At 41.5% G+C, this 22,785-nt stretch overlaps 1 protein-coding gene across 2 annotated transcripts; it reads right to left on the bottom strand.

The window, feature by feature from the left end:
- Positions 1-17: 17 nt before the first annotated feature.
- On the bottom strand, positions 18-13,912 carry LOC114866613 (ceramide transfer protein-like). 2 transcript variants are annotated; one of them, XM_029168589.3, is made up of 17 exons: positions 13,307-13,911; positions 12,270-12,404; positions 7,343-7,459; positions 7,154-7,219; positions 5,145-5,252; positions 4,931-5,066; positions 4,174-4,257; positions 3,867-4,024; positions 3,665-3,757; positions 3,492-3,578; positions 3,315-3,407; positions 3,057-3,152; positions 2,737-2,869; positions 2,560-2,630; positions 2,331-2,459; positions 2,130-2,259; positions 18-1,558 (listed from the first exon to the last, which is right to left on the bottom strand). In XM_029168589.3, the coding sequence occupies exons 1-17, from the start codon at positions 13,415-13,417 to the stop codon at positions 1,431-1,433; spliced, it is 1,875 nt and encodes a 624-aa protein (XP_029024422.1). In that variant the 5' UTR covers positions 13,418-13,911; the 3' UTR covers positions 18-1,430. The 2 variants fall into 2 exon arrangements, with proteins under 2 accessions (XP_029024422.1, XP_029024423.1); XM_029168590.3 differs by lacking the exon at positions 7,154-7,219 and having other exon boundaries at positions 13,307-13,912.
- Between the last annotated feature and the right edge of the window lie 8,873 nt (positions 13,913-22,785).

Raw genomic sequence — 22,785 nt, 5'->3', positions numbered from 1 at the left:
ACAAATTACTCTGAACCTGAGAGATAAACTTATTTATTTCACTTTAAACAGGGCAGATCACGTGCCATGTTGTCACAGTACATTTGTAAGTTGATCCCAATATAAACAATTCATTTACAAAAATGAATTTCTAATTACATTCAGTTTCTAACAATGCGATTAGGACTAAACTGATTAGAAACCTCTGCTTTAGGTGAAGGAGCTTCAGCCTGGTTCCTACTGAGCTGCAGGGCTGCAGAGTCTCACGTGGCTTCACTTTCTCTCACCTTTGTCTTTTAGCTAGACTTAACAGCAAAGCTTGGTAAAACAACTGAAAATCTATCATCACTTAAATGAGTCAAGACAAAACATTTGCAGTGTGGTGTTAGAGCTCCTGGTCTGTGGCTATAAAATGTTGGGGGAGGCTGTAAAAACAACCTTAAATGTCTCATAGTGGATTCACTAAGTTACCAGCAGTTTAAGTCCAATCAGAATTTTATTCCCATATTGTAACAAATAAACCTCTTAAGAATTTAAGTACCTTGCTCTTATAACAATCGATTCCAGTATCTAAACATAGCCGAGCTTTTCTGTTCCCAGCCAGGAGGCACTTGGCTAGTGCCTCCTGCCTTCAGGGTGCACTGACCATCTGAAGCTATACCCTCCCATCACACTAAGGCATTTGGGCTCGACTCGGTCAAACAATTTGCAGACTTTCAGAGAAATGCTAGCGACACTGTACAATTCTTTTAACATTCAAAGTACAGGTGTGTTATATCACACTGCAACATTAACAAAGAAACAAACACTGTACATAAACTCTTGTTTTGTACATGACGTGTGAAACCTTTTTTGACTGATTCCTCCATCAGCACCATCGGAGGTGTTTTCATGGGAGAAAGTCGAGAATCAAGTCTTATATCATAGGGGTCATGAGTTTGTGACAACCCTCAGGACTTATAACAAGTGTGGTCATGTTTAGAAATAAAAGTTAGCAGCAACAAAAAAACAAAACTGGGCCTTGAAAATATGAAAATTAACATGAACTAGATTTTTCAGTCTATTAGCAAAGATCTCTTTACAAACTACTTACAGAACATACATATTTATATATGTCAGAAGAGACATGAGCTGAGCGCAGAATAACATCTCTAATGCTGGAGGCATATAATTACAGATGTGTGTAAAACCTTTTCAAGAATTTGCTTTTAAATGACACAATTTCCCAAGTTTACTGATCAAACCACAACAAAAGGAGAAATCTCCACATTTCAAATAACTGAAGTCTGTTGACTCAAAGGTTAGGGGTTGTCTTAGATATTTGAATGTAGCCTCATGCCTTTCATTCAGACAGAAAACCTTAAAACCCTAAATTCTAATCCTAACCCAAATCCTACTAAATTAACTCAGATGTGTTGTGTCCACCTTTTGATCCGTGTTGCCGGTGGGCTTTAGAATAAGATGGGTTTGCCAGCAGTTTTTTCTTGGACATAGGAAGTGAAGCGTTTGAGGAACTTGGGGTACTCTCTCTTAGCCACAGCCCTGAGCACAGAGGCGGGAGCCCAGCCTCCAGGATTCACTGCAAACAGGATGCAAAAGTTACTGAGGGAGAAGGTTTGAGCGGTTCAGCAATTTCACGCCTTTCATAACATGTCAAACTGCCTTTTATATATGAGTTTAACATTATGTAACACTCACTGCACTGTTTTTTTCCCCTTTCATAAAACATTTAAGACTCAGTCAATCATCAGGACTTCTACGTATATGTAACTTTGGATCTTTTCATATTACAGTACATGAAACAAAGTGGTACTAGAGTGATGATTATTATTACAGAAATATGCAAAGTTTCTGTGTTCAAAAGCTTTACTGTATAGAACATTTCTAATTCTATAAACAGTTGATTAAATTCAGCCTGGACCTGCTCTAACAACCAGTTATCCATTTTAATGGATTACTGATACGGTTATGACAGAATGCAACTGGACCCAAAACTAATTCATGACTAATAAACTACACCAGGAAAGGTGGTAGAAAACATCAGAATTAAAACCTAAAAGGAAATTAAGGTCAGGGTTACCTGTTCACTGTTTGTGAACTGGGACCATCCTGACTATTAACATCCAACTCAAAAGCGGTCGTGGACTTACCATTTGCAACGTAGGTGATTTTGCACAGGATGTTATCTCTGCTGATTTCCTTGTCTCCTTCTGGTGGGCTGACGAGCGTCTGACAGATCATGGCGATGTTGATTTTGGCACGGACACACCTGTTGGTTAGCTGTGGAGACAAACCACTCTTGAGAAAAAACTGCCTTTCTTGAAACAAGAAACCGCTCCAAATGGACTTACCTGCGCTTCATCATGGTCCACTGAGAAATTACAGACCAGCCACGTGTCTGGGTCGTTCTCGTTGCTGCTCAACACCTTCCTCATAGCCGACAGGTACAGGACATCCCTCTGAGATGCAGGCCACACTCGCTGTGACACAGGTGATTTCGGATTTATTAAATTGTTATTCACACAAACACGTGTGGTAACTTTGTTCATGCTCACACCGCATCCAGCCTGTAGATCCTACCTTGTGTGTTTGATAGACAATTGCTGCATTTTCTGACAATGTCTCCACGACATTGAAGTTTTCAACGGTGGCTAAAGAAGCAGAGAACATAAATGGAGCATTATAATAAGATGATAAGAAGCTTTTTAACAGTAAACTGTCTTAACTCTGGTACTGACACTGAAACAAAACACCTACTCTCCCAGTCGTTGCGGTACGTGGTGTCCCAGAAGTAGTGGCAGACCTCATGACCGGTCACCCCCCTCACGCTGTGCGTGGCCTTCAGTGGGTCCAGGACAATCCCATTTTCTTCCACTTCTCTCCTGTACACCTGCACAGAGACACAGAGAGACACACAGAAAAAATTAGTGAAAGAAAAATCAAAAGCGTATTTTGTAGATTAGAACTCTATCATTCATACAATAGTTCAACATGTTTCAGAACTAAAGAAATTTACTTCACACTTCATAAAACCACTTTTTTGTGCCACTGTATCATTTGTAATATCCTGATCATACCTTCATTTCTCCTTCTTCTACAACCAGCTGCCAGTTAGCATCTCCACCAACATCCTGCAGGGAGTAGGTCATGTGATTCTGCACCATCTCTTCTACCTATAACAAAAAAACAGCTCATCATCAGCAATGATTAGTAACGTCACACGGTGATATAATGCGAGTTCATAAATAAAAGATGTGTGAGATGAGGAACAACAGGAACAGAAGGAAATAATAAATTATGTTGTTTCGTTTTACAGCAGTGAAGAGTTTCACAACCTTGTCAGTAAATCTGTGAGAACCAACAGTGGAATAGACGTCTCCAGGGGGAACGGGGCTGGATCTCTGTATCCTGGTCTTCTCAGTTTGACACTGGACACACACACGCACGCACACCATTAATATCACCTCAGAAAGCATTTGTTATGGGTCTAACAAACGTTGATCTTTATTCACCTGCTCTTCTATTTTGTCCTGTCTGTCAAGAGCAGCTTCCACTGCGTCGAAGAATTCGTCCTCGTTGATGAGGCTGTTTGGACCCTCCTATAATCAGCCAGAAAAAGAAGATGCTGATGGTTCTCAGACAAGGCAAACTCAATCATTATGGAAGAACATTTTAGTGTGCTCACCTCGTAATCTGGACCTCCAAAGTGAGACTTTTTTTTCAGCTCGTTGAGGGTGGATTTATAGCTTTCCTCTATTCTTCTCCTCTTCTCCATCTCCTACACTCGGAAAAATCCATAAACAATTAAAATCCACAGTTGTGGATTTAAAGATGGCTACTTCTCTAAATACCCACGTGGACCCTGTGGTGATGTAAATGTTACCCACCTTATCCAGTCTCTTTTGCCAGCTGTCTTCTCTCTTCACCATGAGGTCGATGCAGTGCGACAGGGTGGCTAAGATCCCGGCCGTGGTGGCCTTGAACGTGATGGCTTCACCCTTAAAATCTATACCATTGATTCCTTTGGGACTCGACGACTGGAACACTGCACATAAGAATCATGAGGGCTTTTTTCCTTTCCATATGAATAAGCTCCTTTGGCTATGACACAACAATTTTCACTTGATTTTTGTTTTGCCTCACACTTGGTCTTTCTTATAATGTGAAGTTAGGTTTTCCACTTTTTATTCTTACATTTTTCTTTGCTGCCATTGTTGTTGTGCAGAAAATCTCCCTCTGATCGGGTGTTGGGGAAGTCATCTTCATCATCCTCCACAACTGCAAACATTCAAAAAGAAAAGAGATTTAAGATGAAAAGGAAACAGGAAAACTCCAAACAGATCGGTTTCTCCTTTAAGTCGCCAGGGTTCCAAGGCAGTGGCCCTGTGGCCTATTCAGAATTCAAGTTACAGCACAGTAAACCATCAGACTGACAGACCTCTGCTGTTCTGGACAACATGACAATGGTCTGGTTTCATCTTCAGAACAGACAGAGGAAGAGAGAGGGAGAGGGAGGTGAGGAGAACAAAAGCTGGGCTTCATTCACTGGTCATCCACAGGCGACCAGTGCGGGCTGCCATGAGCAAATGTCCATCCAGCAAACATGGGGTGAGACAGAGGGGAGGGGTGCAAACTAATCCCTTATATTCAGTTAACATGTCTCCTAAATGATAAATATTTTAATAATCTGTTTTGTTGATGTGGAATCACTTGATTTACCAATTAACTGTTTTGTCTTACAGGTAATGAGTGAAAATTAAAATTAAAATTAAAATATCTACTCATTTAATTTCAAGCATCAAGAACTGCATACAAGCAACTGGAGCATAGTTACTTCTATAAACTGACTAATATATAATGCAATTAAAATTTCAGCTCAACAGTTACAAGAAGATGGTATCCTTGTAATCAAATATAAGTCAATCATCAAAACTAAATAAATGATTCTTACTTCTGTCTCTCTGCAGCTCATCTTTGGAAACATCTGCACAGCTGTCAAAGTACTTCTGAAGCGTGTCCACCTGCCTGCACAAGATATCACGAAAGGTCTCCATCTCTGCCAGCTTCTCTCTCAGGCTGTGACCCTTCTGAAGACACAGCACCAAAGGTTTAGGTACATATGTGTACATATGCTTAAAAACAAAAAAACTAACTATAAAAGTCACCTTGAAGGATGATGTGGAGGTGGCAGAGTAGCCACTGGTGGCTGATGTGAGAGACAGCATGGAGCCATGTCTCCGCAGACTGGACTCTGAGCCGTATCCAGAATCAGCCTGTAGAAACAAGGAATATAGACAACGTAAAGACAAGAATGAAAGAAGAGATGCTTAAAAATACATTATGGAATGTAAACAAAAACAACTAATCATGTTGAATATGAATTATCAACCACAAAGATTATGAAAGACTTTGAGCGGATATGCAGAACAATAACAACAACAGCGCAGCATGACATAGATTCAGTCACCATGGGAACACAGCTGACTTCCTGTAAACCTAACAGCTTCCATGTTCCTTTTACATACCCGCCTGGGCCCCATAAGAAGTGGCTGGTAAAAAACGAGCAGAGTTGCATATCGCTTTAGGAGACACTTCCAATTTCAACCACAAGATGGCACAGAACATAAACACACTTGAGAGGCATTTGTAAGAGTCTGAGGTTACAGTCGGTCAACGACCAGAAGTGACTCCGCCTGTCTTCACATGGATTTTAGTCGGTGCTGCTTGCCCTTTAGCCAACATCCTGCAATCCCACTGACTTAAGCGGCACAGATAGCACCGTCTAACTAGGTTTAATGGGCACTGCAGTGTCTGCAGTCAGATAGGAAGAAAACTGGAGAAAATGTAACATCTACATGTATCAGCTGCTGGATCTGTTGGTATTAGCAGCAATCACCAACATGCACATGCATGCATGATGCGCGCAGTAATAAATGTTCAAGTGATGGGTGATAAATGGCAAAACGCACTGTGCAAACATGCAACTGACTGAGGAACTGAAGCCATAAAAAGCCTGGCTCTGATAAAACTCTACCCTGGACATGATCAGACATCAAGTCAAAACATAATAATAATAAATAACATTATGGGAAGATGATGTATAACATATAGCAAATTCAAAAACAATAATGGCTTATTCTAATTAAAATAGCAACCCAGAAACAAGTGTTACTTTCATATAAAGGTGCTTGACTAAAGAAATCACTGAGAGGTTTGGTGTGTTGTGTCTCCGTGGAGACGCTGGATTGCTGAGTGCTGTGAGTAATGTATCATAGGAAGTGAAGCGGGATTTTCTAAGAAGAGTTTTCAGTGGTGACTCATTGTGGGTGGGATGATGGCCGGGTGTATATGTGCACAAGCCTGACTCCTCTCCTGCTCTGTATGAGTCATGGTGGCTCCCTGGTGGTACTATGAGTAAAAAGAGGAGGGGCAGAAGGGGAATTTCCTACTGACTACAAGTCAGTTACACGTGTTTCAGCAAACAGACAGAAGGTGTGGTAGCTGACTTTTCATCAGTGTGACTACTAAAGCCCCCTCCTCCTCTGGATTATGTCTGCATTTAAGTAAGACTTAGAGACCAACTGAGTGCACAAATAGTAATAGTGTACTGTGAAATCCTATTTATCTGCGGCGTGCGTCTCGAGTGCATAATAATAAGCTTCACGAAATACTTTCTACAAATGTGATGGCTTTACGTAGTTCGCAAGGCAACTTTCTTTCTCCGTCCATTTATCAAAGTAACTCTGGGGCAACTATCTAAAAGGCCAAATTTGTTTTTAAACCTGTATGAATTTAGATTATAACATTATTTTAGGCAGGCATAAAGTGCATGAAACTCTCAACTGGTTAACACAGTCTCTCAGTGTGATGACGGCAAGAGATGGGAAAAGGGAGAGAGAGGAAACTATCAGGAACCACTACTGGAATCACATGTGCTCCTGTAAATGTGTCCCAATATGGAATTCAGGTTTTAATTCAATCCAAGCTTGTGGTAAGTTTTAGCTCAGCCTGCCAGTGCTAGAGGCCTTGGCATTAATCATGTACCAATTGCAACCCCCCCATTTGCACAGGTTAAGAAAAGCAGATATACATTCAACCGCAGTGCACTCAGCATGAAAGCTAAACGTCAAGTATTTATAAGACCCAGAGTTCTAAAGACTTGCAAATAACGCACCAGTGGTGGAGGGATGATTATTGTCCCCTGGACTCCTCCCCTCTCTCTCCTTCCCTCTCTGATACTCTGATAGAAACATATACAAAAAAACATAAAAGTCAAGGTTGCATTAATATGTATTAAAATGTGACAGCTGACACCAGCTGTTTTACCACCTGCAGCATTAAGAGAAAAGTATGTATGACTTACCCTGTGCAGCTCAATGGATTCGACCCACTGGTGTCTGTGATCAGAATCTTGTGTCCTCAGGTACCAAACGCTGTCGTTAACACTTATGTCCAGTCGGCACTCATCAAACTCATGAGGCTAAAACACCCACAGGAAGAACAATGGGGAGAAACGTTAGTTTAACCAGTGTACAATGAAAGTACACTGCCACTGATGCTACAGGCATCAGTGTTTACAATCGAAACCACACTTATCTGATGCCCGATTTGGTGACACAAGGCCAGTTCTCTAACACAGTGGGCGACAAGTCGTTATTTAGTTGCCTTCAATGACTGTAAACACAGTCCCAGTGATGGGAACTGTATGTATTTAATGTAGGTCTATCCTATAAAAGGGATCAAAGACAAAGAAGAGTGTTCCCGCAGCATCCATTTTTAGACAGTGTCCCATAGGAGGAGATGTAGCAGAGAACTGGCCTTTTAAGGCAACTTACAGTCTGGAGCAATATTTCTTATAGCCCTCCAATGAACTGTCCGCACTGGAGAACTGCTGTGCTGGCATGGCCACCGACTGGAGAGTTTTAACTGGTGCTTGTGCAGGGACAAGGCAGGCACAGAGGGAGTGCTGGTGTACTTTATTCTGTAGTATTTATCAAATGCATCAGACATTCTTCTAGAGAGCGGTGATGCTAAAAGCCCCTCCGAAGGTCTATTAACGCAGAAAGCACAGGCTGATATGAGTGAGAGTCTGGCTTGTTCAAGCGTAGTCGAGGACACAGCTAGAGAGGTGCTAAGAATTTAAAGGAGCTGTTGAACTAAAGAGAACTTCACATTTCTGTGTTAAGCACAAAATTGGCATCTACGTCTACGTATGTTTGTAGTATGAAATAAAAGAATGCATTCACTACTACTTATAAGCATCCACTTATTTTTACAAGATTGAATTTATAATTTTTATCATTTTATATAAAGCTTCGTAATATTTTCATTATTCCTTATTTCCATTAAGCAATTAATTGGCATGAGCTATAACAAAACGGTCACATTTGACCTTGCATTCCAGTACAGTATCTCCCAGTGAATTAACACATCCAAACACTGGTTGAGCCCAACCCAGTACTGAAAATAATGTTACTTTGATGAATCAGTAGGAAGGCTTCACTAATGATTGTTGTTTGACCGTGATGTCCAACACCTGGACCATACAGATGCACAACACGAGGCTGAATGTGGAAAGGTTTGACAAATCAACGCTTATGTAAAGGTTACCAGTGATACCAGTAGCAGAAATGGAGGAAGAGGAAGCTCAAGAGAGGAAACGGCTATGATGAAACCATTTATCAGAAATAAGCAAAACAAAAGATGTGAGCTCAACGTTAACAGGGTTGTTCCTACTCTTACACAACTAAATCACAACAAACCATTATAGTTACAGGACTACCTACAGCCTTATACCTAGACTCTATTTAGAGCGGTTCTAAATGTGCTGCATGAGTGAAATGTACCAGCAATTTACACTGAATGTGTGAAATGACAGAACTGATTACACAATGCAACTTGCACAATACACAATTTTAGTGTCACTCAGCTGCTGGGAAAGCAGGAAAACTGGTTCCTCATGACCATCTGTAGACTCTGGGGATCCATGGCTACAGTACATAATTAAGCAGCCTCGCACTTTACAAGATGACATGCAAATGCAGATCCAGTGACGTGTTTAGTATGTGTAGGACAAACGGTGGTTTTCCCACTGCATCCAGTTGCTGTGGTCACAAAGCTGATTCAGGACAAGGGGATAGTTTCGATGTGACAGAAGGAAGCTGTGACTACCAGTGCTTCGTGCAACATTGTGCCCATGTGATGCTAAGTGTGACCCACATGACACGTGATAATGGTTTGCACACTGCCCTCATCAGATTTGATCTCTGAAGGCGCTTGTGGGGAATAGATTTAAATGTGTATTTGTAACACGAGCGTGTTAAGAAGGGGAGCCGGGCAAAAAGTAGCTAAGCAGCAGTATGAATGCTGAAATCAATATGATAATACAAAACAGGTTTGCTCTGTCTTTGATCTCTTCAAACATAAACTTCCCAAGTAGCTTCAATAAAGAATCCCCTTCAGTCCACTCCCTCCACCCCCCTTTGGGCTGGTGTACGTGTCTACAGTCACAGCCTCCAGATGTGAATGGATGGTAGCTCCCTTTCTAAAATAAGGATTTCCCATTATCTAAACATTCGAAACAGAAGGAAGGCAAGACAGACATCATCATTACTTATCTGTTCCATTTTAAACAAATTCTTTGTTTTGTTTTCTGACATGTGGAACATGGAAAACCAGGGCACCAAAATGGGCTCCCTGTGGTCTTAGTGGCGGAAACACCAGCTCAGTCATGGAAAGAGAAAGCTAAACTCGTTTTCCTGACCTTCCTCATAAACCTCAGGGTTGAGGAAGTCACATGTCATGAGGAAAGGTCTCATTTCCACACAGATAGACGTCACAGTCTGTTCAACCTCCACCTGACCTGCAACCCCCCCCGAAATGTTCAGTGAGGCCAAATACACAAATCGTTGCATCTAGGGCAACAGTCTCAAAAAAGTCAAAACTGTGCAACAGATCCATGCTGCACTGCTCACCAATTCCATTGAGGCAAGGAATTATATGTAGGCCAGTGTGTATTTATTATCTGACCGTGCATCTAAAAATTGTGATGGTGGTTAACAGACATGATAGTTGCAAAGCTTGCATTAGCTGGTTTGTGGCCTAATATCGAGGACGCATAAGAAGAACACTGGTTAACACTTGCTGAGAAGTCAACAGCTGTCAAAGGCTGAGCAACACATGACTAAAGCTGTCTTTGCAGTCAGGCACTGCAGAAGCAATGCTCAGTCTTTGCACAAACATTGAGTGGATGTCTGTCAATATTTATGTGAAGTCAAACTATTTGAGAAGCTTGGCTTTTCTACAACAAAATAGTCTCACACTGTCTTTCTGGCCTGAGCCATTTCTCTAACTGTGAATCTGTGAGGACTCAACCTACACCAGAGACACGTATCAGAACAAAGTACATACTTAGAATGTACACGTGTCCACGCTTAGTATGACAACAGGTTAACGTCATGTCTTAGCTGATCCTGAATTGAATATCTTCAACTGCATGTTATAACATATATTCCCGCATTTCATGCTGTATGTCTTTTACAGAATGGTACATCTAACTCTGTGAAGGGAAATAACCTGCAGAAATCAGGATTCCTGGCGAGAAAGGTAAACATTTTTGCTGTTGACCATCATGAGCTTTAATTCTTATCTTTGTAAAATTCTTTCTTGCCAAGGCGTCTGAGGCACATTTCCATTTAAATGAGACTTGACTGTGGCAGAGCACAGGTTAATATTTACATAAGTCGGGAATGGATAAAGCTGAATAAATACAGCTAACAGCACAGCAAAGCTTGCTTCATGCAGCCTGGGAACAGTAACTTATTCATTTCCCTTGTTGCTATCTAGAGAGACGCAATGACTGAGCTTTAGTCAATGACAGACCCAGCTACTCACTGAAACAATTAACTTCCAGAGCCATGTGAATCTTCTTCTGTGCCATTTTATCTTTGATGTGGGTTTTCTGCTTCTATAAACTTTACACTATGTGCTCCAAACTGTTCAAAGCAGTTGAACAGTTTGTATTTTTGCCAGCTCCTATATTGTGGCACCAGTTGATTCCATGTCTATGGGGGGTGATAAAACAGTCATGATAAATAGCATAACCCTTACAATAAAAGCAAATGTATCCTTTAGGGTCCTGGTCCTTTAGGGCCACAAACAAGAGAAACAAACACAGCCATGCTGAACCACAGCAATGTCTGACCAAGAGGCACAGAGCACAAATATTCCGCTCTGTTAATTGAAGAGTATCACATCATTGATTTAAAATTAAATGAGTTTAGAAGCCAGCTAACCTCAAGTGTAAACTTGGACATAATCTGAAGTCATCGATAAAAAACAGGTCATCATCTGTAGTTAAATGAGTCTGAGACACAGATTTGCGTTGTCAAAGGTCAAGGCGAATTGAGACACATGAATAAAGGAATAAGCTGAGCCATTCTTTCATGAAGTAGGAACATATGGTGGAAGCCTACAGTAACATCTGTATCAGATTTTATATATTGAAAGCCAGACTTCTCAAAACTATGCAAGAAACTTATAGAGGGGGTGGGTAAGAGAGTAAAATGGCAAAATGGCTATGGAGGCTAAAAGAAGGGAGTTTGCCTTTTTCCTTAGCTTTTGTTATGTGATCATCACATTTAGGTTCATGATATAGGTTGTGGCATTTGGTCAGTGGTGCTTAAACAGTAGATTAGATTAGAAGGTTAAGTTACTATTACAGAAAGAGTTTTTTTATGAAATGTCAGTTGCACAAGTTGTTTCGCCACATAGGTCAAACGTGGTATTTTAAAATGGTGTAGCAGTACTATAACTGTACCAGACCCTTTTACTACACTGAAATGAGAATTTGTTTTCAGTTCGGTTTGATTTTATATGGTAAAATGGCAAGACACGATAACAAGGTCAACACTTGATGTAGAATGGCTCAGGAAAACCCAATAAATCCCCCTGAAACTACTGTAGTACTACAGCGGGTGAGAGTGGCAAGGAAAACTCCCTTTGACAGTAGAAACCTTCCTCTACCTCAGAATTCAAGACTCTGCACAAAATAAAGCTTGTGGCAGCATTCAAATAAACGTAAGTTGGGCATATTAATGACGGTAGGATTTATCTATCTATCTGGTGGCTTAAGCAGCAAGAATAATGCTTCCTCTCTTGGCAAATGTTCCCCTCTTACACAAACAAACAGTGTTCATTCTTGTAACACTTTCCAAATGACCAACGTTGCACAAAGTGTAACAGGAAAAAAAAAAGATTACGTTCTGGGAAAGAAGCTCAACAGTACTCACAGTAATAACAGCTTTGCTAAGGCAGAGGGAACCTCGACAGCCGTACTCAGTCTCATCCTGAGATTTGTAGTAGCTCAGTGTGTTGTTTTTCAGCACCACCCAACGGTCCTGCCAACCATGGATGTAGTTTGTCCACTGAAAAACAAATACATTTAATTAATAATGTCAATAATGAAATTATTGGTGTATACCTTTGCAATAAATGCTACTTTGCTCAAATATTTATTTGTCCTTGAGACTCCTATTTCAGTTCTTTGAAAGCTGGTATATTTATTGACTGTACTTTGTATTGTCTAGAATTGGAAGGTTCATAATGCCCTTCTAATTTAAATTCACATGTCTAATCTGAGATGTCCACACCTATGAGAACACAAAAGTTGGGACAGACACATTACATATAAGGCTTAGGGTCAAGCTGTACAAGACTCGTGACGCATATTGAGCTTAGTATGATTGAACAGGTGAGCGGTTCTGGAGGCTGATCGGCTTAATCCCACAATATGCTTGGTTAGCGGGTCAACATGCAATCTGTTCAGAGACAACCAGTGTACTGTGAGATTAATAACACATTAGCTCACCAGCAGCTTAGCTGTTTAGGAGCTGTGGTCAATTTGCCCAAAATAACATATTGCACAAGTCAGTGGAAACAACAGAGCAGATAATAAGTCATCAATAGTATTAATTAACACACAGTGGTTATTAACACAAAGGTCGTCCTGCTATTTCCATACCGTTGTCTTATTTTCAGAAATCGCCTGGCTCCTGTCACTACAAACAACAAGCTCAACATGTGTTTACTGAATGAACCCCCTGCAGTATTTTGAAGGCTGTGTGTGTTCCAAACCCAACTCCCCTGCTTTAACTGGGGCTTTTCTTTTGCATCAGAAGGGATTATCAGTCTAATGCCGCTTAGCAGCTATGTGGAAATGTTGACACATCCTGGATAACCCGTCTCTCAAATAGACGTGCCATGATTTGTCATAACAGGCGCCTCCCCGGGCACCTGGTGGTGACACCGGAGGATTAGCACGACTTACCTTACTGAGAACTCCGCTGAACTCCCCGATCCCGGTCGGATGCAGGGGCTCCTCTCGGGGCTCTAAATCTTCCTCTGAGCCGGAGGAGTTCCAGCTCTGGTTGTCTGACATTTCCTTGAAGCGATCTGGCAAAGCCCTTAGAGTGAAAAACGGTGCGAGCTTGGCAGATGACCTCCAAGTAAAGTTGAATCTGTCAGCATTAGCAAAGCGATGAAGTAATCACGGTGCTACCAGGAAGACGAGCCCCACCAGATGAGCGCCCGCGCCCGTTAGCTCCCACGGCTCCTACGCTACTCGGCTAGTTCTGACATCTGTGGGTCGACGGTCCAGGTAAATGTTAGCCGAGGCGTAAACCGTTAGCTGTCAACACACCTACCGCCCCTTCTCGTTGCGCTGCGTTACGCTCAGTCCCACAAGTGACAGGCGAATTAGTAACGCCAAACAAATGCACCCAGGCCGGCGTCAGCGGTGACAGGCGATCCGTCGACCCCGCTCACAGAACGGTTTGGTGCTGTTTCCTCTGAGTGGTGACAGCTACCCTGCCCAACGCCATGTTCCACTAACGTCCTGAGCTTCTTCTCGCTGCCTGAGCGAGCGCGTGTTCCAACTTGTGTGCTGCGCAACACACACACAAGATACGTACAAATCTGATTGGTCGCGGGGTCGTACGTCACCGTCGCCGCCATATTGGACAGGGCCAGCCGCAGACTGCCCTGTAAACAAATTCAAATTAGGGAGGGAGCTCCAGTTCATCCTCGCTTGTTTAACCTAATTATTTTACTTTACTTTACTTATTTTACCAATGTTTGCCTTTTATGCATACATAGTTAGACCAAACTATTTTTAAACAGACTAATATGGATATAGAATATAAAAATAATACATTCGAGGTGCGTAGGGGCGCTGGCTAACGTGACGTCACTAAACCCGCTTATTTGGAACAGGGCTCCGCCTACTCTGTACAGCTCTGAAAATAGAGTAGGTCATGAAGATGGACTGATTTACTAGAACATACATTACTACCAAGTAGATATAAAGACTGACACACATGTCAGTAAAATGCGTATAATAATGACAGTGGGTGTGCAGTTTTGTCACACTGTGCTGACAGTGTTGGTAATGTTAACAGGAAACAACACAACTCCTGTCAAATTCTGCTTCAGAGTTTTTTTTTACGTTTTCAAAAAAGTGTGAGCTGTGAGAAGAGCTTAGAAAGAACTGCAACTTTGCTACATAACTTACATAACTAAAGCATGTTATACAGGGCCTCGGTTTTCTTAAAGTTGTGTTGTCTTTAATTGTTGTGTTGACTTTAAGTACTATTAAGTTTTTCTACCAGTTTAGTAAATTTATTAGAGTAAACAGGGTGAAAGTTCACTTTAAAAGTTTGAATTAATGATATTACAACATGATAAAACACAGCCATGAAGAATGTTACCTCACTGTGATTAGCCTTAATTGGTACAAACCTCGACATGTGCCTGTACCAGTGCTGCACTTGTGTTAGCTGTGAGTCATGTGATATTACAAACCAAACCCACACATACCTAAATGACACTCACATCTTTACACACCAGCATTTTGGTTAAGGACAAAGTAAGAAGACAGAAGAACAGAAAAGAGCTGAGAGCCTTTGGCCTCGTCATGGGTTTGGTGAGTGTGATTCAGTCCCATGAAATCACGAGACCTGGAACAGAGAAAACACACGGCTTTTATTAGCTGTGCAGTCAACCCCTTCCCTTCCACTGATCAGAAAAGTGAATGGATAAAGCTGAAATTTCAGACATTGCTCATTAACAGGCTTTTAAAACCTGTAGTCACTTCATACTGAGTGCTGTAGTGAAAGGTACAACATTTGGGTGAGAAAAACAAGACAAGGCCCTCTCAGATGTTTCTAGTGAAATCGGCTCTGCTTTAGCCCCGGAGCCAATCCTTTCACTTCATATTAAATCGGTGAAAATCTAAACGGTTCCTCAGCAACGTGGCCGTACTGCTGGATGGGATTTCAGCAGCTGATTTAATCATAGTGACATACAAATAGTCCCTGACTTCAGGGCCAGGAGTCAAAGACCGTGACTCAGGCAGGCCTGATCCAGCAGCAATGTGATTACACCCTATCCTTCTTCGAGCTGCATATTCCACATAGGTCAGCAGCTCCGAGTAGGCAAAGGAAGGATGTAGCCGGTCTACAAGAATAGATTTAATGTATTTCATAATTGTGTCATGCACTTCCTTAAGGACAAACCGATTACAATGCAGCAACTTCAGAGAAGTAAGTAATAAATTGTGACACACTATCATTATAGTTTTAATTACCACAAATTGAAGCTTCTTGTTTAATTTTTGGTTTATCATCAACATCGAGGATTGGGCCTACATGAATGAGGAAAGTAACACTACAGTTAATACAAATATAAACCCATAGTGTAAACTTTTATCACGTACGTGAAGATGCACACGTTCATCAAACAGTTATAGTAAATGTGCACTGTCAATTTTCTCTGCCATTTTCATACCAAGAAAATTGAGGAGACAGCGCCTCCTGCTGACCGTGTCCAACAAGGCATTTTTCTTTTAACTGGGTAACACCTCTTAATCTTAACACACATAACATAACTAATAACATATAACATAAATAATAGGAGACAGTGCGGTATTTCATTTATGTAGGTAACAAGTCTTGGGTGAAAGGCAAGTATTTAATTGTTATCAGTAATTAATGAGGTGAAGGGAGATCAGGCTTCACCACTTGGACAATAAACTGGACTGGAAAAAGAACTCCTCAGATGTGTACTGTACAAGAAGGCTCAGAGCAGGATATACTTCCTGAGGAGGCTCGGGTCCTTTAACGTCTGCAGCTCCGTGCTGAGGATGTTCTATGAGTCTGTGGTGGCCAGTGTTTTACGATGTGGTCTGCTGGGGCTGGAGCATGAATGTAGCAGACAGTAACAGACTGGACAAAGTGATCAGGAGGGCTGGTTCTGTTCTGGGGGTGGAGCTCGACCCCTACATGCTGTAGCTGAGAGGAGGATCCTAGACAACCCCTCCCACCCCCCACACAGTGTGCTGGCTGGACTGACCTTCAGCCAGAGGCTGATCAGTAGGTGCTCCACATTACGCCACTCAGCCTGTTCAGTTCCTCATCCCTCTGTTAGGGTCAACCTTCAATCTTGTAACAAATAGTTAGCTAGGGATTTTGATGTGAGCGTGTGTATGTGTATATGTGTTCCAATTTGTTAATTTTTTAATTACCCATATTTCCTTTTGTGTAACTATAACAGCAATCAATGTGCACAAAACAGTTTGCCTCTGGAAAGAATAAAGTTTTTTGAATCTTGAATCTTTGTCAGTTCAAGTCAATTAAAATTTAATCAAGACCCAGCAAAAGGGGGAAATAAATAGACACACCCACGTAAATGAAAAAGATGACACAACAAAGGCAGCTAACGCCAAAACAGTTGTGTAAAGCGAGGAAAAGGAGATATTAAGATTTTAAATAAGGTAAATTACCAGTATCACCAGGTATTAAAGCGTCTATGTAAGTACAAGAACTGTTTGTATGTATCATCTACTACAAATTACTTCACTGTGTACCGTAGAGGATGGCTGATGCCACCACAGAGTCATAGAAGGTCTTCAGGAGTGGCCCCATCACTCCAAAGACCGCAGTCTCCTCAACAGGTAGAGTCTGTCTGACCCTTCCTGTAAAGTGCATCCGTATCACTGTATGAGTCCAGTCCAGTTCAGATGCACACCCAGGTACTTGTAAGAGTCCACTCCCTCAATGTCCCTCCCCTGGATGTGCATCGGTGGAATGACAGCAGGCTGCCGTCTACAAAAATCCACCACCACTACCTGCGTTGATGAGGAGGTGGTTCCGCTGGCACCAGTCCACAAAGTTCTGAGTGAGTCCTCAGTACTCGAGATCGTCATCATCGGTGATCAGTAAGACAATCGCAGAGCCATCAGAGAAGTCTCCTCCAGTTTGTGTTTCAGAAGCGCCGGCTGAATGGTGTTAAAAGCACTGGAGAAATCAAAAAACACGATCCTGCGCTTGCTAAGCTATTTCCATTTTTGATTTACAGAATTAAATTTGTCGTTGTGCAAAAGGATGCACTGAGCCAGTGAACTATGTGAAGCATCATAATGGAGAAATCCTGTCACAGCTGTCATAATAAACTTGGCACAATCACAGTCCTAACACTGATTCACTAGAGGGGTATGTGATGACTGCAATTACTGAGTCTCTTTTACATCCTGTCATTTACCCTCTTCACGGCTGTTTTACAGTAATGCTGAATCAAGTGTGTAGAGTGACAAAGCACCAAAGCCAAACACTTTAATGAATGTGATCATATAATTTCCAAATAATTTTTACTCAGACAATAGACACAATAAGTGCAATACTGGGAAATAGGCCACAGGCCCAAACTGCTAGCATCTCTAATCATGTCAATACACAAACACATGACATCTTTATCAACTGTTTTTTAAGATTTTTCCATTTCTATGAAGTTGCAGTTCTCCAGCACCACAATAGATATAATTTTCACTGGACCTTTTGCCTTGGGAGGAAAAGAACGGTGAGATTTTGCATTCTTCTCGTCCTCTCCTCCCGACTTGCCTGTTGTACAGACAACAGAGCAGAACGGCAGCAAGCGCCGCTCTAAAATACAGCTCATTTGTCAGTGACACAGGAAAGCTTTGACCTTCCCTAGACGGCCAGGCTTTGCCCACTCAGCGGTTCCCTTTCTAGCCGAATTACAGTCGTCATTCGCATGAGTGAGAATGGCTCCCCTCATATACAGCATGCGCCCAAGAAGCACACAGCCAGCAGTAAAAACAATAAAGACCTCTGAGGCACAGCACGAGGTCTCCTGTCTGTCGACACAACCTAGAAACAAGCCTAAACAAGCAGACTGTTGACTTCCACTCTGTGCATATATAATTACTAGCAACCTTTAGACGTTAGGACCCTTCAGCAGCTGAGTTGAAACCGATATATGGAAGATCTGCAAAAATATATATAATTTGTATCTGGCTTATTAAAGAGGTACAGTATATGCACATACATGTACAGAGTAGTCTATGATGTCCTTCTATAGACTATGAAGGACTATAGTCTAGTAATTTTGAGCTTCATATTAACTGATATGTGTTTGTGCAGTTGGGCACCATGTAGCTAGACTGACTGAAAATCAGGGCATCCATGAATAATAAATGACAGCTGTGCAAAATGGGACTTTTATTTTTTTACAAAAAAAGAAAAAACATGTGACTACACAAGACCCCGAATAAACAGCCAGCAGGCTACACTGCTGCGCTGCCTTTAAGCTGATCCTTGTCTCCCTGCTGCTCATTTCTGAAGCTCAGCTACTGATGTAATAACTCATTTCACCCATGTGTACTGTATTAAAAAAAACTTCCCTTTTTTTTACTAATTATTTGCTGCGGACATTGATACTCTATTACTCATAATTGTAATACAAAAAATTATATTGAAATGATTTAAATATTTCCACATTAGTGTAAACAATTGTGACTGAAATCACAGTTTTAGTTTGGGTCATATGAGTGAGCCAGGAATGATTTATGAATCTGTTCTAATCTACCTCACAACGAGTGCTTCATGTGTAAGATAGAACACTGTTGTAAATTTAGGTTTTCTCAGCCCATTGTATATTCTACTATAGATTTCCTCCGAGGAACAGTGCTCTTGGCTTTCTCGCTGTCTCTGTAGATGACACAGGCAGTGAATATTAATGTCACCAAATCAGCAGACAACAGCCACTGCACTTGAAGAAAAAGGTGGCAAATGCTGATTCACTAAAATAAAAGGGAACTGTCTGAAATTTATTAAAACAATAATCTCAGTTTTGTGTCCTTTTATTGGTTTCTCCCATCATCATTCACCGAGTTGTTAACAAGCAAGTGGTTACTGGAGATGCCTCTTAACCTTCAGAGGACTCCTGACAGTTTACAAGACGAGGCCTGAGTGTAAGCTGCTGAGTTTATGCGTAGGGAAAGAGAAAGAAAGAAATTAAAAAAAAGATGTGCACAGCTTCTGTCTGATTGTATTCAGCCTGCACCAGCAGAGGTTTGCTTTCCAGGCTTTTCTTCATTCTGCTCAAAGACTGTTTCAGCTCTAATCTTACCTGCATTACATAAAGGACCAAGACAAATAGCCTAAAGTGTAGAAGCGGACACTTTATCAACACTGTGCTGGATTGTTAGCTGGTTCATAATAAATCCAAAGTCCACTTAAAGCTGATAACCTGGTTTCAGGATGTAGCTCTCCGTGACTTTTAGAGTGTGACTGTCTGAAGCTTAGACCCCGACCTCCCACACATACTGATCACTGCCACAGACTAGACTAGACTTTTAGATGGAAATTCCTTTAGGGCCCAGATGCAAACATAATGAGGCGGCGGCAGCCATGATGTGAAAAATGGTGATTTACTTACGTCGTCAACTGGTGGAGAATGTGCTGTAAAATTTGGAGGCAGCGAGTATAATGACTATGACCGCAGAAGGCTTGAACAGCATCTTAACAGGGCCATCTTTGTCAAGTTATTTCTGGAAGAGCTATGCACTGACATTGAGCCCTGTGCCTTTTTTAAAATGTTCTGGCTGAGAGGAAAATGTAACTAATGAATTGTCAGCTGCCTTACACCCCTGGTTTAATGTGTTGCTCGGTTTCCAGCCCCCTCTTTGTTTACCACCGGTCATAGCTCTTCTTCACCCCATAGGTTCATGTCACTAGAGAGAAACTAAATCAAAATTCCTGCGACTACTGGTCAATAATTCCTCTTTCATTGGAGTCTGAATACTGCACCTAATGTTCAGCCTGGGGAAGATTCGGTAATCATTCAAGCTGAGGATGTTGCCGTGGTATGAGTAAGGATTACCATTAATACGAAGTGAAGGATTCAATAAGGTTTTGCATTTGCATGGTTCATCCTTAGACTTTGGAGACTGATCTCTTGTTTCTTTGCTTTCTCTGAACACTGAGCTGAGTTGCCAGATCACACAGTTCACTGTCCTGTACGCCAGTGTATTCTACACTAAGTTCATTCAGGTTTAACAATCAACTTTTCCATACGACTTTTTCGTCTCATTCTGAACTAAACTTCCTCTTTAAGTAAAAATGAAATATTTGAGAGACTGGTCTTTATCATTCAAACAGAATTAATGTGGAGACGTACCTTGGATTTAATGCTATGCAGTTAGTGTTGAGATTCAATGTCTTGTAACGGGAAACGGGGACAGTACGTTCTCTAAAGAACTCAGACGAGCCATGTGCAGGATCAGTAATGAGATGTTGTGATTATCGTCTACGCAAGAAAAAAGCTGACGCTGAAAATAAATGAGTATGAACGGAGTAAAGGAAGAAGAAAAGTGGAACATCCGACTGTGCTTGGTAGAAAAAGTGATGCACATTTAAATAACAAGAGCGTAGAAGTTCCGTCTCCCCCTTCTTCATCCAACCCATGGCTGACAAGAACGGGGAAAACCAATTAACATCACTGTCACTCTCCATCTATTATCCTCCATTCTAATGAGAGGTGACAAACTATGGGGTATGATGTGAGTGTGTGTGGGAGAGAGGGAGAGATAAATAGTTAGCCTAAAACTGTAATTTAAACTCAATATGCAGAAGAACCGGCACAGTTTGTGTTTCTGCTTTCAAATAACTTCTTACATTTGAGTTTGATGGTAAGTGACAGTTCAAGTGATGCGACAACTGTTAAACTGGTAAACTTATGAAACACTTTTTTTTAATATTAGCCTCACTAACAAAAATCATAAACCAAACAATCAGGTAACAATAAAAAAATGTTGTTGGATTTCTTTCCTAAATCTGTAACTAATTTCAGCCTGAACTACAGTAACGACCAGACTGACTGAAAACCTAGCAAATACAACCTCAGCTAAATGATGTGAGACAGCTTTTAATGACGGCAGCTCACAGCTTTAGATGACACGACGTATTATGTATCGCCTCACAGTTCTCATCTTCAAATGCATGTCTGCTAATGCTCAGGATCTTCCAGCTTAAAAGAAAAGACGTGGCCAATGCAATTTTAATTGCCTTTTTCACGGCATCGAGCTGAGTGTGAAGTCAAAGTCTGGAGTTTCAAAGAGTGGAAGCAGATGATAAAAACTGGTCTGTCTTTGTCCACAAAACATATTGTTTGTGCTCATACAGGTCCTCAAACCTGCTCAGCCACACAGTACAGTAGTCTCATCCTCCCTCGATGCAAGTTATAGGAGTGTCTCCTTCAGTGGTCCCTATGGCAACATGCTCATATTAATAAACGTACTCTCCTGTCTCAGGGGCCCATCCAGCCTTTACTGCAGCACAGACTTTACTGTAAAAGTTAACTACCGCCTACACCTACTGACAGTCACACTTCTGCACTGGAAGCATGAACTGAATCAAAGGCCAGTTCATTTCTGGCCTAATAAAATCCTCTGCGTTACATTAGACACGTTGTGTTCTATACGGACCACAAATGCTTTTTGTCATCGTGCAGAGTCTCCCTCCATGACTGCACCTCATCCTTACTTCCAGTTTTTGTTACCTGTCCTACACTCTCTGTGGCTTGTTCTGTTCTTAACCTACACAGCTCCACGTGCAGTTTCTCAATCCCCCACATTTGTGCGTTCAGCTCTGTTCTCACTCTCAGACTCCTCCCAGTTCAGATCAGCAACATGACAGTAATTACATGTTGCGTTGACTGATTGGTCCTGGCTGTTCCACCACCCACACCTTCCTCACTGCATTAAGTTTCAAAACCAACACTGACAGCATCTTTGCATCCATCTATCCACCCCTACGCATTCAACACTTGTAGTGCTTATAATTAGTACACAGGCAGACAGCTTCCAAGATGCTATCTTACGCCTTTAATAATCTCTCATATGTTTCTGTGAAGGGAAATGAAAGTGAAAAAGCCCGGAAGCGTTTTTCAGCATCAGCAGGTTTATGTCATACAAGGCAGTTTGATCTTTTTCAGACTAGAGAATAGATGATTTGCTTAGTGATGCTGTATTTGTACCTGCAGGTAATATACTTTCAAGAAGAAAGAACAGGGTCTGATATTAAAATAAATGTTTTAGACTAAAAGCTCAGCAAAAAAAGATGTAAAGCTAATAATGCCTCATACGTGGTTACTGTATATATAAAATATTGCATTCTTGTGTTTTCAACGAAGCTTTTGCATCAGATTTGACTTGCCACTGTGGCATTTGCAGAAGGCTTGTGGACGAAGGCATCTGCTCCGGAGTTCAGAGTCGTGGCACGTTGAAGATCACAGGGCGAGGGCAAATCAAGTGTTGTCAAGGTACTTTCAAGTTATAAATAGAATTTTCTCCATATTCTCCATCCTCGTCGGTGCAGCTTGCGTGGCCACTGATCGGATGCTGTCATTATGGCGTTGTTTTGTTTTATTCATGGACACAGTAACAAGGAGGGT

Source organism: Betta splendens, chromosome 12 (assembly GCF_900634795.4).
Source record: "Betta splendens chromosome 12, fBetSpl5.4, whole genome shotgun sequence".
NCBI classification, from domain to species: domain Eukaryota; kingdom Metazoa; phylum Chordata; class Actinopteri; order Anabantiformes; family Osphronemidae; genus Betta; species Betta splendens.
This window is presented reverse-complemented; position numbering and strand designations above follow the sequence as displayed.